Below are 17538 nucleotides of genomic sequence, written 5' to 3'. Positions count from 1 at the left end.
AGGGACAGAGAAAAGGGGGTTTGTGGGTGCACCATTGGACAGCACGACCACCGGTTGTTGTAGATAAATACACATAACTATTCCTCCTTGGCAGGAGATTGTTCCCGCTGTGGTTGAACCTCAGCATCAGCCTTTAGGTGTGATCACCTCCGTTGGGCTCTGAGGAGATGACAGAAGAGCCACTGAAACAGGTGCACAAGGTAAGAGATGGAAACGGTGAAAAAAGGGTCTGGGAGCTCAGCAGGTGCCAAATGCTTGAGGTGTTGAACTGTATGGGGGGGGACATTCCAGGGCTCCTGTGAACACAATGCTGGGCACCCCCAGGGGTGCGTGTGGCCTGGGACAGCCCATGGGGACGCCCTCCCTCCCTGGGGACCCCCTGCTGGTGGGGTCCCGGGTGCTGCTCTATCTGCTCCGCTCCCCTCAGGGCTCCGCCGAAACACGCTTTGCCACGGCCGCCCCCACGAGAGGCAATTGCTCCATTCCTTAGTTTATTGAAAACAGAAAGATCTCGGTGTTGTGAATAAACTTTAGTTTGGTGAAGTAGCTTATATTGCTGGGTTTTGTGCTGATACATAATTTGGATGCCTTGTCTAGCTAATGTATGGGAAAAGAGGTGACAAATTAGTGCCCACTTTGCGGTGACACGTAGCTCTAAATTTGATCTATGGGCAAGTTTCTGATTTCCCCTACCTCTGCCCTTTGGGCAGATCCATCCCACCCTCTTCTTTACACCTTCGCAATTTCCTCGTTGTTGTTTGCTCTATCTATATTTTGCCATGCAAAATTGTTCCTGAGTGAAACAGATGAACTTGTTGTATTCATATGTTATCTAGATTATTATGATTATTATTATATTGAAGAGTACGCCAGACTGGTACCTTTTTTCTGTAATTAAGGCTGTGAACAGTATGAGATGAGGCTGCCCAGGGGGTTGTGGAGTCTCCTTCTGTGCAGACATTCCAACCCGCCTGGACACCTTCCTGTGTAACCTCATCTGGGTGTTCCTGCTCCATGGGGGGATTGCACTGGATGAGCTTTCCAGGGCCCTTCAACCCCTGACATTCTGGATTCTGTGATACAATGCGGGCCCGCCCCGGCCCCGGCACAGACCGAGACCGACCCCCCCGGGCCCGCCCCGGCCCCCGGGAGCTGCGCGGAGGCGGCGCAGGGCGGAGCGGGCCGGGCCGCGGGCGGGTGCGGAGCTCCGAGCCCCGGGAGCAGGGCCGGGGGCGCCCCGCCGGGGCTATGGAGCGGTACGAGAAGCTGGGCAAGGTCGGCGAGGGCTCGTACGGCGTCGTGTTCAAGTGCCGCAACAAGGACACCGGCCAGCTGGTGGCCATTAAGAAGTTCCTGGAGTCCGAGGAGGACCCGGTGATCAGGAAGATCGCCCTGCGGGAGATCCGCATGCTCAAGGTGGGCGGCGGGCGGGCGGGCACCGCGGGGAGCGGGGAGCGGGGGGGGCTCCGCCGCGAACCCCCGAGTCCCCTGCGCGGCGACTGCGGGCTGTGCCCGGCCACTGCAGCCCGGCCATTGCCAGCCCGGCCATTGCCAGCCCGGCCATTGCCAGCCCGGCACCGCGGCCGGGGGCCCGGGGAGCCCTGGCGGAAGAATGGAGGCGACGGAGCGTGAGGGCAGCCCTGAGGAGACGGGGTGTCGTGAGGCGGGAAGAGAGAAGATGGGTGAGGGAGCGGGGAAGGGGAGTCCAGCGCAGCCACCAAGATGCTGGAGGGAGTGGAGCATCTCCCGTGTGAGGAAAGGCTGAGGGAGCTGGGGCTCTGGAGCTGGACAAGAGGAGACTGAGGGGGGACTCATTCATGGGGATCAATATGGAAAGGGTGAGTATCAGGAGGATGGAGCCAGGCTCTTCTGGTGACAACCAATGATAGGACAAGGGGCAATGGGTTCAAACTGGAACACAAGAGGTTCCACTGAAATTTGAGAAGAAACTTGTTCCTGGTGAGGGTGGCAGAGCCTGGCCCAGGCTGCCCAGGGAGGTTGTGGAGTCTCCTTCTGTGCAGACATTCCAACCCGCCTGGACACCTTCCTGTGTAACCTCATCTGGGTGTTCCTGCTCCATGGGGGGATTGCACTGGATGAGCTTTCCAGGGCCCTTCCAACCCCTGACATTCTGGGATCCTGTGGGTGCTGCAGGGACAGGTGAAGTGCCCGAGTCAGCTTCTCAGGAGAAGGTCGGTGCCAGTGAAAGTCTGAGCCGTCTGACCAGGGACAGACATGCCCTGGGACAGGGATGATCCTCCACCGCCATCACGCATCGAGAAGAATTGGTGCCAGGGGGAAGCAAGACCCTGCAAAGGGTGAGTGGAGGAGCATGAACAAAGTCACCACTGAGCCCCTCAGACAGGGACCGATCCAGCCGCTGTCCCCATGGACCCAGCGCCGTCGTGGCACCGCCGTGTCCCTCGGTGTGGGGCAGCAGCCCCTGTGTGTCCAGGAGACTGCCCGGAGATGGGACCGTTGAGCTGGTGTAAAACACGTCAGCAAAACGTGCTCCTAGTGATGAGGAGAAACCCGGGAGAAATGGGGAGAGGACGGGGTAAGGTTTTCTGTCACACACCCCGTTTCTGGAGCCGGTTGTACCCATCGCTTCTTGCTTTGCATGAACCGTTGGGAGTGTGTCCTGTCTCTTTTGGAACCGGTGTGTTCATTTGGTCTCCATAGTATCCTGAGGCAGCGAGTGCCACAGCTTGAGGAACGCATTGTCTGAAAAAACGTTTCCTTTTGTTTGTTATAAACTTGTTGCTGGATGAGGGGATAGGGTGCCCCAGCTGGGCTACGGGGAGAGTTGCTCCCTTCTAACTCTCTCCAGGGCGCTCATGGTTTTATACACCTCCATCATCTCCCCATCTTCAGCTTTCTCTTTTCCTTGGCTTTACACACCAAACTGATTAAAGAACCACATTAACAGCGTGTTGGCTATATATACATTTTAAAATAACTACTTCAAATGGACTTGTTTTTACAAGGATCGTGCCGTTCAGACTGGGTACAATGCACTCGTGTAGACAGTCAGTGCTTTAGGATTTTGGAGCCAACAAAACCCCACAGAAATCCACAGAGGAAGATGTTCCGTTGTGTTTAATAGTTCATTCCCCAAATTCGTAGTCCCTTGGTCTCTGATTTCTGTGTGATGTTGTTTGCAGGTACTTGTGTAGCTGTCACCGATGCTGTGCCCAGTGTTCCTTCCGTGGAATTACCTTATTTGCTTGCTGGGAAACAGGGCGCTTTCAGGTTTGCGATTAAGTGCAAAATTGCAGCAGGTTGTGGTATTGCTGCTCTTTCCTTTCCTCAGATCTCCGTTGTGCGATCAGCCTGTATTTTATTGAGCATTTATATATAAATAAGTGGTGTAAATGTTACTGTCAAAGGAATACACAGGCCTGATTCTCTACCTGCTGCAAAAAGAGGCAAAATAAGCCTGGATGCCAGTCTAAAAGAGCCATAATCTAGGAAAAATGAATATTTATTTTTCAGTTAGATTTTGGGGAGAGGCAGCCTAAGTTTTTCTCCTATCTGAAGCAAACAGATGACATGTAGCTGTATCGTTTCAGCAAACCATGCAGGAAAAGCATTAAGATTTAAATGATATTAAAGACCTTAAGAGGCAGATAACCACTGCAGAAGTCAGTTGCGATGCAGATGGTAAATGCACCATCCCTCAGGGTCCGAAGGCGACGCCGCCGCAGGTCCCGGCGGCAGGAGCTGTCCGGACAACGTTGATTTTAACAAGTGCAGACCTGCTTGACCATCTTTTCAGCTTTTCCTCTGTAAATAGTAACAGCTTGTCTGTTTGTTTGTTTGTTGAGGTATTTCCTGGCTTAGGCAGCAACTGACTGTTTGTGAAGGACGCGGTGAGATTGTGTTTCGTCAGTGAGAAATGTAGGGCCTGATGAATTATTATTCTGCACGGCAAATAGCTTTGTAGACAAAGGGCTTTTGGTGGGAGGTGGGTGGCAGAGCGGGGCCTTGTGCAGTCTCGAAACACTCCGTGTGATCCCAATTCCATAGGAAAGGCTGGAAATACATGAAAACAGAGCGAGTCTGTGTGTAAACCCTCCCATGGCTGCTGTTTCCAGAAGGGTGTTGTTTGGCCGGCCTTTGCGTGGAGCCTGATGCAGGTTTTAGCTCTCACGTTGCAAAGAAGATGAGAGAAAAACATCAATGCAAAGCTCCGGGCTCTTAGTGTGTGTGATTTCCCAGGGGGAGCTGCTTCTCGTGGTGGTGCCGCCAAAGGCTGGGTGGTTCCGATGAAGGGTGGAGTAGCTGTGGGCACCGTGACGGATCCTTTGTCTGTGAGCACCTTTTCTAAGAGGCACTCGCTGAAGCCAAACTCACTTGTTGCCCACGGGTGGTTCCCGAAATAACACCACCACAGGCTGGGCTGTAGCTGGGCGGCTTCTTCACGTTGTGTTGTGCTTGTGTAAAAGATTTTGGCTTAAAGAACTGAGACCCGTGTTGAGCAAAAACACCGTGTCCCCCCTGCCTTTACCCCACTGCCCGTGCAGTAACTAACCAGTCCATCCGCCGTGTGTTGCAGCAACTGAAACACCCCAACCTGGTGAACCTGCTGGATGTGTTCAGGAGGAAGCGGCGGCTGCACCTGGTTTTTGAATATTGCGACCACACGGTTCTCCACGAGCTGGACAAGCACCCCCGGGGGTGAGTGGCCTGTGTCTTGCTGGGAGCTTTGGGCAGAGCAGTCGGGGGGGTGTCCGTGTCGTTGCTGCTCCGCAGGGTTTTCAGAGGAATTTCATCAATTACAGGAGAGATTTCTCAGCCCAGGGCGCAGGACGTGCCGTGTTACTGGGGTTTAGTGATGACATTCACAAGAATTGTGTGTGAGCCTGCGTGTGTTCCCGCACAGTACCGCTCACCGGGGAGACCGGGGCGGCCAGCCTGAGCATTTGGGTGAACTTTGGCTGGTTCAAGCGGCCTGGGAGCATCTGGTGTCTGGCTGGTTGGATATTAGGAAAAGATTCTTCCCCAAAGGGCTGTGGGGCATTGGAACAGGCTGCCCAGGGCAGTGCTGGAGTCACCAGCCCTGGAGGGTTGGACAGATGGACATGAGGTTCTCAGGACATGGGGCAGTGCCAGGGGTGGGTTATGGTTGGACTCGATCGTCTTGAGGGTCTTTTCCAACCTAAATGATTCTGTGAAAAATTTCCCTCTTGTGTCCAACTGGAATGTCCCCAGGAGTAACTTGTACCCATTACCCCTCGTCTTTTCCATGTGACTATTTGTAAAAAGGGAATCTCCATCTTCTTGGTAGCCACCCTTTAAATACTGGAACATGGTGATGAGGTCTCCCCTAAGCTTTATGAACGCTGAACAAGCTCAACTCTCTCAGCCTTTCTTTCTATGGCAGCTTCCCAGTCCCCACATCATTGGGTCCCTGCTCTGGACCCTCTCCGCATCTTTTTTTTGTACAGCCGGGACCAAAACTGAACACAGTACCCCAGGTGTGGCCTGGAAACGCTGCATCTGGGACCAGTGCAGAGGGGACACTCACCCAGGGTTCTCGGGATGAGGTAGAGCTGGTCCACATCAGACTTGCCAGGCCACAGGGGAACCCCAGCCAGCAGCTCCGCAAACACGCACAGGGTCGCGTCCAGGCGGGTTTGAACGTCTCCAGAGAAGGAGACTCCACAACCAAACCAAAACCATCACCATTCTGTGAAACCAGAGGGTCGGATACCCGCTCTTTAAACAGGCGCTTGCACAAAGTGCGAGCTGCACGGGCAGAAAGAACATTCTCCAGGACAGGACTTGTTCCTTTGCCACATTCCAAATGACACTTCCACTAAACACATTGTCCCTAATTCTTTGCAGTGACTCGGTGCTGTGGAAATGCTAAGCAGAAGTTCATAAATCATTTTGCAGTCCTGGAGGTAAATGAATTGCCTGCAGGAGACTAATGTGCATTGAGTAAACAGGCGCCTGTTATTCTGTTTCTCGCTGTTGTGGAGCTCTGGAAGGAGAATCGAGCGCTGACAGCCGGTGGCTTTGTGCCTGGTGAGCCGCTGTCACCCCAGTTTGAACCCACTCACCTGGAATCCAAAGAGAGGACGAATAACCCTCTTTGAAGAAAACACCTCACATTTGCTTTCTGTTCATCGGAACAACTCCAGTGTGAACAAATGCGTGACGCCTGGTTGCGTACTTTTGATCTGTGTGAAGATGGTCAAGGCTTCTGCGGTCAGGTTTAAGGCGGGTGGGCACACGCCTCTTTGCACGGTGTTTCCAGCTCAGTCCAACTTCATCCCCTTGGGCTGGCAGTGCAGCACTCGCATTCTAGGATGTTTCTGCAAGGAAACTCTAGCGTTGCAACCACAGTGTCAAAATGCACAAAACCTTCGGCGCTGACGGCAGAAGGTGCCTTAAAGGAAAGGCCGGGCTTCCTGCATATTGTTCATATTGGTTTACTTTAGGTTTTCTTGTTATTTTTTTCTTTGTGATGAATCAGCAGCTTTTCAGTATTAAACACATGAAAAAAGGTTGTATTTGAGCTTGAAAGTGCCAAGACTGTCACGTCTGCCTTTCCTGGGGTTGTTGAAGACCATTGCAAACAGCCAAGGAAGTTTAAGAATCGTTGCACAGTAACTGAAAGAGAGGAGGTTGGATCTTTAACAGGGGGTTTCTCTCTCTGAAGCGTCGTTTGCCATTCGTTGGAGGGAAGGAGAGGAGATGCAAACCACAGGAGAGCTTTATGCTCTTGTAGGAACATCCTTCCCTGTCCCTCTCTGGACAATCAATGACATAAGTCAGAGTTATTATGTATTTCTTGTAATCTATTTATAACAAGAAAATGCACCTCATGTTTTTCTCTTTGGTCCCCAACGGTTTTGCTCAGAGGTCCCTGTGCAATGTTGTCACTCAAAGGCCTCCTCTTCCTTTCTTCTGTGATAGCAAAGTTGGTTTTAATGACCAAAATATAAATGTGCTTTTTAAAAACAGGGTGCCGGAGCATCTGGTGAAGAGCATAATGTGGCAGACCCTCCAGGCTGTGAGCTTCTGCCATAAACACAATGTAAGTCCCCTGAACAGCACTAACGATCGCTGTAATGCGGCTTCGGAGGAGAAGGAGTTTTTCCTGCTTACAGAGCTTTCATGGGATGAAGTCAGATGAAGTTTCCCATTTCAACAGGATACATCTATCTGAAATATTAGTGTATACCCACAACAGCTGCGTTTACTGTCACACAGGTCCTTGGGTTTGCTGTCAAGGGGCGATTTGCTCTGATCACCTTAGACAAGCCCTTCCAGGCTGAACAGGAATATATCCTGGTACGTTCCCTGTGCCACGCGTTAGAACTGACGTTTAGAAAAGCGGCTTAACGTCTGATTGACTGGGACCTGAACAAACCGCTTCTGGTTTCCCAGAATGTCCTGCTGGTCATAGACAGAGGCATTGAACCCTGTTACCTGTTAAAAAGTTTCAAAAATGAGGTACAGTAAACCGGTTTTACAGCCCCTCCTCTGCTCTCTGGAGGGAAACGTGCATAGCAAATATTCTGTAGAAGTAGAAGCAGGGAAGGAAAGGAGCCTTTTGGAGAAGTTCTTTAGGCAAACTTAGCTGTAATTATCTTTGGTTTTGTTTCTCTGCCAATATTTGAGATTGAAGAGTCAGGCAGGAGGTCACAGGAATGGCTGTTTTGTCTTTGCTGGGAGAATTATGTCCAGCCGAGCCGCAGGAACTTGGTCATAGCTCTGTCCTGCTTCCAGGGTTTGTTGGTTTTCCTTGTTTTTTTCTGTTCCCCCACTCAGTCTGAAAGATTTAATGGAGTTTTAAAGCAGAGGGAACAATGAGATGGTGCAGTCTGACCTGCTGTAGATCACAGGTAATGAGGTTCTATGCGGCTGCCCTTTATGGAGCTCCGTGACGCTGGTTTAACAAGCAGCATTTCAGTCCTCAGGAGGAGGCAAGAGAATAACTTAGCACCGGCTTAGCCAGGAAGAGTCTGTGATGTCTGTGCTGAGGTGATGGTAGGGGAGGAACAATGTGAGCCAGACCCTGGTGATTTCAGTAGAGCATATACAGAAGAAATGAAGCTCTCTGCTAGTTTGACCAGCAGAAGCTCTTTCCCAGCCCCAAATTTGGCTGTTCTGAACCTGCAGCAGGCAAGGTGACTTCTCAAGAACCGCAGAATCACTGCTGTTGGAAGGGACCTCTGGAGATCATCTGGTCCAGCGTTCCCGCTCAAGCTGGGTCAGCTAGAGCAGGCTGCTCAGAAACTCCTCTAGTCCGGGTTTGAATATATCCAAGGACAGAGGTTCCATAAACCCCCTGGGCAACCTGTTTGGTGTTTGGCCACCCTCACAGTAAAAAGAAAAAAACCTCATGTTTAAATGGAATTTCCTGTGTGTTCATTTGTGCCCATTGCCTCTTGTCCTTTCACTGGACAAGTGAGGAGAGCCTGGCTCGGTCGTCTTTACTGCTTCCCATCAGGTGTTCCTGACTTTACTCCTTCCCATACACATGGATGAGATCCCCCTGAGCCTCCTCCAGGTTGAGTGATGGTCCCAGCTCCCTCATCCTCTCCTTACCCCAACCCCGTAATCATTTGCACACAAAATCACCTCTCATTAGGATCTCCCCACATACTCATAGAGCTCAGCCTGTGTTAGGAGGGTGTTTCACATACCTGCATGGAGTGATTTGCGTTAAGTGCCGCTAACCTTGTTGTTTTCTTTTTTGTCTGTGTCCAGTGCATCCACCGAGATGTGAAGCCAGAAAACATCCTGATAACCAAGCACTCAGTCATCAAACTTTGTGACTTCGGATTTGCTCGCATACTGAGTGAGTGCCGACTTGCTACTTACACGAGTTGTTGACACACTAAAGCTCACATGAAGTGTAGGATCAGGCTTCCAAACACCAGTAAAGACTCACTTGTCTTTGATGCACATGTAAGTCATCCTGTACAAAGGCTGGTGTGTTTCCACAGAGAATCTCTGCCGAAGGCTGGGTAGAGATCCCCAAACCAGCTGAAAGGGAGCGAGCCCAGACAGCGCGGTGCCAAGTGCCTCTGGAAACAAACTCCGGAGCTCCGTGCTGAACCGCTGAACCGGCGATGGGAGATGGCACTGGTAAATGGCACTAGGCCTCAGGCATCTCCAAGCTGCCCAGCTGGAGATGCTCAATGCTGGAGCTCCTGGCAGGAGAGGCCCCTCTGACAGAAGGCACTGCCTCTGCAATCAACAGCTTCACATTTTCCATTGTCATAAAGCCTGTAATTTGGGGTTTTTTTAGCTCTTGTTCAGACAAATCACGTGGGCTCTGAGAACTGACCACTGGCTGATGCAGGGTCCTGCTGTGGAGCTCTGCATATTTTCAATTTGAGAAAAATATGGTCTTGATTTTTACCAAGTGTTTTCAAAGTCGGGTTCTGCTAGTGGGCAGTGACTCATCCTGGTCCTGTAGCTATTGCTGCCCAGGAGGTGCCCTGATATGTGGAACAGCTGACGGTGGCTCGTCTGCATCGTTCTGACCCCACATTCCTGTTTGTTTCTCTCCTTCCCGACCCCGACCTAGCCGGGCCGAGTGATTATTACACAGACTACGTGGCTACCAGATGGTACCGCTCTCCGGAGCTGCTGGTGGGAGACACGCAGTACGGCCCCCCCGTGGACGTGTGGGCCATCGGCTGCGTGTTTGCAGAGCTGCTGTCTGGGGTTCCCCTGTGGCCTGGCAAGTCTGATGTGGACCAGCTCTACCTCATCCGGAGAACCCTGGGTGAGTGTCCCCTCTGCACTGGTCCCAGATGCAGCGTTTCCAGGCCACACCTGGGGTACTGTGTTCAGTTTTGGTCCCGGCTGTACAAAAAAAAGATGCGGAGAGGGTCCAGAGCAGGGACCCAATGATGTGGGGACTGGGAAGCTGCCATAGAAAGAAAGGCTGAGAGAGTTGAGCTTGTTCAGCGTTCAGAAGGCTTAGGAGAGACCTCATCACCATGTTCCAGTATTTAAAGGGTGGCTGCCAAGAAGATGGAGATTCCCTTTTTACAAATAGTCCCATGGAAAAGACGAGGGGTAATGGGTACAAGTTGCTCCTGGGGACATTCCAGTTGGACACAAGAGGGAAATTTTTCACAGAATCATTTAGGTTGGAAAAGACCCTCAAGACCATCCAGTCCAACCACAACCCACCCCAGCACTGCCCCATGTCCTGAGAACCTCATGTCCGTCTGTCCAGCCCTCCAGGGATGGTGACTCCAGCACTGCCCTGGGCAGCCTGTTCCAATGCCCCACAGCCCTTTGGGGAAGAAATTGTTCCCCAGATCCAACCTCAACCTCCCCCGGTGCAACGTGAGGCCGTTTCCTCTCATCCTCTCATTATGAGAACCAGCCATTGGAACAATCTCCCCAGGGAAGTGGTGGATTCTTTTAAGATGCAGCTGGGCAGACTGTGCTTTGCCAAGAAAGGTTGGACCAGCTGATCCTTGAGGTCCCTTCCAAGCTGGATTTCTGTGATTCTTCCCAATGCCAGTGGCAGGGCTAGAACTTGCACAGGAGGAGTTTCCTCTGTGGTGGGAATTGGGATTAGCCAGGAGGCAAATGCACCCAATGGACCTCCATCTCTCCCTTTAGCAGGTCCTGGCTGTATTTGAGGTGTTACTGTCCCTGAAAGGCAGCTGGGTTTTCCTGGCATGACTTACACATGCACATCTTGTTCAGTCTTTTCAGCGGGGGTGGCCTCTGGGAAGCCAACCTGGATTTGGAACAGAGATTAACTAAAAGAGCCCTTATCCATGTAACGCTTAATGCAGCCTCATTGACTCTATTTGATGCTGGTGTGTATCATCTGATTTCTTGAGTGGAAAGGAACAAACTCTCATTTTTAGTTGACATTTGCTATGAACTGAGAATTGTAATTTTTACTCAGCAGTTTATGAAACTATAAAGGTGACTAATGGCTTTAAACAGAGAAGTTCATTAGCTTGAAATATAGTTAAACATTGATTGCTTCATTCTCCAGAATAGTGTTAGGTAAGTTATAATTTATTTTTAATGATGGGGTTCCAGCCAGAAGAAATTCCCTTTTGATCCAGGCGATGAACTGAGCAGCAGAATTTACAGAGAAGAGCTCCTTGGTGGCAGCTGTGTAATTGTGGTGATTGGGCTGCTGTACCGGCTCATTACGGATTTGATTTTAACATTTTGCTCGCTCTGAGGTGCTCTAAGCTTCAAAAAAGGGCCACGAAGCTGCATTGGGGAAAAACTACCACATGTTGCTTTTGGTGCTGCATTTCAGCTCTTTTCTGTACAACATCCTACAAAAAAGAATCTCCCCTAGTCTGAGTTAAATCATGATGGAGCTGGAACGCTTGTGTTATTCCAGCAGTCGGAGGAGACACGGCTGTTTATGCAGACACGCTGCCTCTCGGGAATCCTTTTCCTTTGAAAATGCAGAACCATGGCGTGAGCGTGGCGAGGAGCTCAATGCTCGCCGCCCTCCAGCAGCGCTCGCCAGCAAAGCTGCCCACGCTCTGAGCGCGGCCAAAGCAAACAGCGGCTCCTGCCAGTTGCTCGGCAGAGCTCCGGGTGATCGGAGCTGCTGATCTGATCTTGCCGAGGGCTTTGGGCAGGATCCCTGGCCGCAGCTGGGTGCTGTGCATGGCTGGAGTTGGGTTCAGCGCCCGGTAGGTGTTTGCACAGCACCCTCTAGCTCTGGCACAGAGCAGACCTGTTCCTGCAGCTTAGTGCCTCGTCCACCTCCTTCCCTCAGTTCTCCTGAGGGATCTTTTTGCTTGTGCAAATGCAAATTCGCAGTTACCCAAATAATGCAGATCTAGGTGTTTAGCATGGGGAGATAAATAGAAATATGTATTTTTCGAAGCCTCCAGCTATAGTGGCCACAGCTTATAGAAGCTGCTCTGCTGCGCAGCGGAGAAGCCCAGAGCCCAGAAGATGCGCTGGTGTCCTAGATGGACGTTAGTTTTCACAAAAGCACATTTTGTTGTCTCACTTGATGTTACTCCATCTGTTTAGATGTTCTCAGCCTTGTTAGAGGATAAGCTTGTTCAGTGCAGGCATTGTAGAAGCAGCAAATTAATTTGACTTTGTTTTTTTAATTCTTGGTCAAAGGGGATCTTATTCCCAGACACCAGCAAGTGTTCAGCACCAACCAGTTCTTCAGCGGGGTAAGGATTCCGGACCCAGAGAGCATGGTAAGAGCTCCCTCCGGATGCGCTCAGCAGCGATCTGTCTGCCGTGCTGAGGAGATGCGGGGCTTGGGCAGAGAAACGTTCCTGCTTCTTCCTACCCAGCACACATGTGCTGTCTGCTCTGGAAGCACGGCTGGAAAAGCCTCGCTCCCTCAGCTCGACCAGTCCCTTGCTGCACAGCATTTTTTCCCTATCCAAAAGCTTTGCCCTCTGCCAGTGTACACTAGAATATTATCTGGAGGTGGCTGAACCCCTTTCGTGACATTTCAGCTGACACCCTGGGTAAAAGCAGGCAAACAATTGCTTCATCTCTGCACCTCCCATCCTCAGGAATGCCAGGCAGGTCCCTAAGTGACAGAGGCATTTGGTGATGTACAGCTCACGCTGTGGAAAGCTGGGTCTCTGTACTTGGTGAATGACAAGCTTGCTAATAGGAGTACGCTCACTTTTGTTTTTTCCCTCCAGGAGCCGTTAGAAATGAAATTCCCCAGTATTTCATACTCTGCTTTAGCTCTCATGAAGGTAAGAAATAGGCAGCTGGTGGACGGGTTGTGCGCCGAGGCTGAGCAAATGCCGTCTGGTTTGTTTATCCAGCTGGTAAATGGTTTGGTTGGCTACTGAATTCTCAGAGGTTGATTGAAAATTAGAGCTGGAGGGGATTTAGAGAGGCCTTTTCATCCACTCCTCTCTAATCCACTCATGGAGGTGGAAAACATGTTATTCCCTCAGTAAGATGCAGTGAGTGGAGACTGAGGATGGAGACAATAAAAAGAAGGTGCAGCTGTGGACAATATTCTCTACGCTGAACGCTGGAACAGCCCAGTCAGTGCCGTACCAGATTTCCACATTTAAGAAAGTTCTATTCCAAATGAAAGTTCTGGGATTAACTGTTTTTGAGACCCAATGGTTTGCTGCACCGCACACTTGTGACTGTCCCTCTAGCTGCGATTTCTTCCACTGCCTTGTTGTTCGGTACCAGCTGCTTGGCAAGTTTCATGCTGACTCTGAAAAACCAGACTCTTAGAATCCACTACAAAAAAAATTAACGCTTGTATCTGTGGAAATGCTCGTTGGCTGTGGCGAGTAGCTGGAATCACGCACACTTGTTTAGCGAGCGTTTTGTATGACCTTTTACTTCATCTTTTCTAAGGGCTGCCTTCGGATGGACCCTGCAGAGAGGCAGACGTGTGAGCAGCTGCTGCAGCATCCCTATTTTGACAGCACTAGGGAGGCGGCGGATCTGGGGAAGGAACACGAAAAGGCAGCTCGGAAACCAGGCAGGCTGACTCGGAAGCACGTGCCGGGGGTAACATTTAGTAGTAGTATTAATATTTAATGCTGTGTGCCTAAGGAGGGCGCTGGTTTTGTTTGGATCCCAGGAGGGGGACCCGTGCTGGCAGCTCATGTGAGATAGAGCTCCGGCGTTGGACCCATCTTCATTTTAGCCCCAGGAGGAAACGAACCTCCTGGCCAAAGAGTAACTGGGTACAAACTGCATTCTGCATCGCAGCTCCCCTGAGTCGCTGGGGGTGAAAGACGGGGTTTATCTGGGAATGCGTCTCCTGACAAAGAGCGGCAGGACAGCTGGACAAACTGGACGGGCTCGTGTGGCTGGTTTGATTTGGAGCTGTCTGGGATCTGTTTGGTGCGTTCAAATCCCAGATTACGGAGATTCCCCACGACGGCTGAGCTGGTAACACGCAGGGAAGCTGGAGGTGTAGGGTGCAGAACTGCTGCAGCATAGAAATTCCTGGATTAAACTGATCCCCCTCTCCCATTTCTCTGACGTAGGACAGAACAGGAATGTTTTTCTTGCCCTGGATGACTGGAAGAAACACCTTTAATGAGGTGTTCTGGTTGTAGAACCTCAGATCAATAACTCTTTGTTTGAAAAGTCCAGGGTTACAGTAGGAATAGTTATATACCTTATATTCCACTTGACAGTAAAATGCGTCCTTGCTCCTCATTTCTCACCATGTACCTTTCTCACCGTGCACCTTCTCCTTTCGTTACAGCACCTGCCTCAGTTAACCAGCAGTAACATCCTGCCAGCTTTGGACAGCAAGAAGTACTGCTCCAAAACAAGGAAATCAAACTACCATTTCCCAAACATCTAACTGGACGGCAGACGAAAAACTATTTATTGTTCAAAGTTCGAGTCATTTCAAACTTTATAAAAGGAGGATACATGGTGGAAAACTTAAGTGAATACCTGTTATGATATATACAAAAACGGGCTGTAAAGCAACGTGCTCTGGGTCACTAATGGGAGGGAAGCGACGGACAGATTGTATACTGGTTTGGGATTGTATACTGGTTTGGGATTGTATACTGGTTCGGGATTGTATACTGGTTCGGGGTCACTGTTTACAGTGTGAATTTAAGAACTCTGGTTTGTCAATGGCCTGTATTGCAGACTTGGCAGACAAACTGCAACCTTGCCAAATAAATCCAAGTCCCACTGTGGCAAAACAGTGACACTGCTTTAGACTGGGACTAAGTCACTGGTCCCGCAAGGAGCGGTGAACAGACAGTAGCTATAAACCTGCTCCAGGTAGTTATAAACCTGCTGAAATAGCACTGCTTTAAAGCTGCGTGTGTCTTGTGTCCTGCATTTATATATCACAAAGTATTAAAGGTACTCGTAGTGACTTTGCAGCAGGCTCGGCAGGAACCATTAGCAGGAGGAGAACATTTTAATCATAAAACCTATTGTTTCTTTAGTCTTTTCAGAGTTTCTCCCGTGTGTTTCTTCCTTGCATCATGAGGTCGGGTTTATTTGCTGTTTCTGTCAATAGCAAAGTCACTTGCCTGTAGTGTTATAGAAGTTGTTTTTTTCAAAATTAATTCATTAATATAATTGATAACACTGGCCAGACGCAGGCAGGAATTCTACCTAAGTACATGTATTGGAATGATTCTGGGCTTTTGTGTCATCTCAGGATGTAATATCGTGCTGATTTTCAATAAAAGAAACGTAGCTTGTTTTTCCACTTTATTGGATGTGTTTTACTGCACACAGTTTTACTGCTGGGCAAGGAACATCCTCTTTCTACTTGAAAGCTACAGCAAAACTGTTTTCTTTTCCCACTACTGTTCTGTGGCAATTTCTGTGGGACAGATCCATATCCTCACAGTGTGCCTGTCTGCCTTTTATTTCAAATCGTAATTTGGGTCATCTGGGCTTATTTCCATACCTGGAAATAGAGCAGTGCCTACAACTTAATTTAAGCAACATATGATAAATCCTAAGAACTCAAATACATTTCAGTTACGTGTAGTTGTGCTTATTCCAAGTCCAGCTCCAGCTCCAGGTCTGGCAGCGCCTGCTGAAGGATCTGCATGGTAGTTTCTTTTTGTCTTATTCCAGGAAGGTCACTCAGATACAAATATTCAAGGTTCCTGTAAATATTTTAAAATAAAAGTCAGCAGCTACTCTTTAACTGTTGACACAGCAGTTAGACAAAGGATTATTCTACCATAGTGGTTTTGAGTATTTTAAAAGGTTACTGGTTCTAATGGAAGTCTTTTTTCTGAAGTGGGTGCTTAAAGTTTTTAGTTCACCATAAGTTCAGTCAAAAAGAGATCCTGGACCCCCCACATGAAGCTTCCTTCATATTAAACAGTATTTCATCGTTTCAAGAGCAATTTAGTAAAAGTTATTTTAATGTAAATAATAATTAGAGGTAAATAATAATGAGAGTGTTGTAGATGGTCCTGAATAATAACAACATTCTGTAGGATGAAATCCAGGTCCCCAGATCACCCATTTGGAGATGTCCGTGACTCTGTGTAACACTGAATGGCTTTGAGCACCAGAAAACGCAGTGCTGCCCTAAAATCTTCCAGGCCACAGCGAGCACGAGATAACTGAGCGACGGGAAGTGGCATCAGATGCAGAAGGACAATAAATGCAACAGGACACCATCAAAACCTGCCCTGGGAAGGAACTGCAAGAGGGGCTCAGGAGTAGAAACCAAGGTGATCAAAAACTACAGTCAACACAACCCCAAAACCACACAGGGAAAAAACAGAGGGAGTGAGAAGAGCTGAGCAGCTCACGTACGCCAGCTTGTGCAGTGCAATGACGCCTTTATCTGTGACATTCCCGCAGGAAATGATCTTCAGCTGGAGGAGACTCTTCTGGAGATTCTTGGTCTCGCTGAGCCGCTGCAGACACTCGTCCTGTATGTAAATGCACTTCTGCAGCGTGATCTCTGTAACGTGTTCAAGACCATCTGCAAAGACAAAAACGAGTATTTGCTTCAGAATGCCAGGAACAAGCCAGGCTGGTTGTTAAATTCTCACTCGCCGTTTAGTAACTGCCTCCAAAACCACAGGGCAGTGTGCTCCTCTATACAGTGGGGCTGTAACGCACAATGAATCTTCAAAGTCCCTTTGTGGGACTCCAGATATATGAAAACCCCAGGGTTTGTATCCTTTTGGTAACATTCTGGGAGATTTGACGTGGGCAAGTAACAAAAAACCACTACAAGTTTGGGTGATAAACAACAGCTCTGAATTAGAAACGTATTAATGAAGGAAATTCAAGGTTTCCTGCAAATAAAAAAACCCAAATGGTCTGTTCCCCATTTTGGTTTTTGTTATTTAAAGGAGACCTGAAACAAGAAAACAATATAGTTATTCAGATTTTGATGCAACTGAAAGAACTAAGACCGCTATGTATAATCTTCACACAGCTGTGTCTACTACGTTACCCAAATAGTCAAACCCCCTGTACATGATGCAGGAGTCGGTGGCGTTAATGGCTTCGATCTTGTACTTCCCCAGGGGCCCCGTGGGGAGCCCGTTGTAGTCCTGCTGCCACTTCTCGTAGCCCTGGTAGCGCACGAGGGCTCCGCAGCGCAGCAGCCACTCCGAGGCCGCCCGGTCGGGGCCCACGGCTCGGATCCGCTCGTAGTCCACCCTGCCGAGACACAAAGAGCATCACACGCTTTCTAGAACGTGACTGATGTACTGGCTTTGCGATACATCACACAACAATCGTTTGGGTATGTGCATGATGTCTGAAAAAAATACGATGTACTGGAAGTGGTTTATGTGTAATTATTTGGATTGTGCTGATTCTCCATCAGTCAGGCATAAGGTTTTTTTAAACTGCAGTTACTTTTGGTTAAAAAGAAGAAAGAATACAAATGCAACTTGACTCGGCACGTGTTAACCTTTCTAATTGACTGTCTCCTCCATGTCTGGGCTCGATGGTCCTTGTGGGTCACTTCCAACCCAGGACATTCTGTGACTCTGTAAGAAGAGATAAAAACACCTTTCTCTACCCAGAGTCAGGCTTTACGACAATTGCAAGTCTGTCCCCCAAACATATTTTGCTTATATA

The 17538-nt window shown here is 49.4% G+C and overlaps 2 protein-coding genes across 4 annotated transcripts in view; one reads left to right on the top strand and one right to left on the bottom strand.

Annotated features, from left to right (window-relative positions):
* The first annotated feature begins 1133 nt into the window (after positions 1-1133).
* CDKL1 (cyclin dependent kinase like 1) lies at positions 1134-15183 on the top strand. 3 transcript variants are annotated; one of them, XM_065063046.1, is made up of 9 exons: positions 1140-1416; positions 4559-4680; positions 6976-7048; positions 8728-8818; positions 9554-9754; positions 12106-12188; positions 12651-12707; positions 13336-13462; positions 14201-15183. In XM_065063046.1, exons 1-9 carry the CDS (start codon positions 1249-1251, stop codon positions 14224-14226), a joined length of 948 nt encoding a protein of 315 aa, XP_064919118.1. In that variant the 5' UTR covers positions 1140-1248; the 3' UTR covers positions 14227-15183. The 3 variants fall into 3 exon arrangements, with proteins under 3 accessions (XP_064919119.1, XP_064919118.1, XP_064919117.1); XM_065063045.1 differs by having other exon boundaries at positions 1144-1416; positions 13336-13491; XM_065063047.1 differs by lacking the exons at positions 4559-4680; positions 6976-7048 and having other exon boundaries at positions 1134-1416; positions 13336-13491.
* DMAC2L (distal membrane arm assembly component 2 like) overlaps positions 14300-17538 on the bottom strand; it is a 4862-nt gene continuing 1623 nt past the window's right edge. Inside the window, exons 3-5 of the mRNA XM_065063048.1 lie at positions 16904-17112; positions 16252-16423; positions 14300-15587 (exon numbers count right to left, since the gene is read on the bottom strand). Coding sequence (XP_064919120.1) covers positions 15473-15587; positions 16252-16423; positions 16904-17112 — 496 coding nt within the window. The 3' untranslated portion in view covers positions 14300-15472. The remainder of the gene's footprint in view (positions 15588-16251; positions 16424-16903; positions 17113-17538) is intronic.

This window comes from Columba livia, chromosome 5 (assembly GCF_036013475.1).
Source record: "Columba livia isolate bColLiv1 breed racing homer chromosome 5, bColLiv1.pat.W.v2, whole genome shotgun sequence".
Taxonomy (NCBI): Eukaryota; Metazoa; Chordata; class Aves; order Columbiformes; family Columbidae; genus Columba; species Columba livia.
Note: the sequence above shows the minus strand (reverse complement) of the source record. Positions and strands in the feature narration are given on the sequence as shown.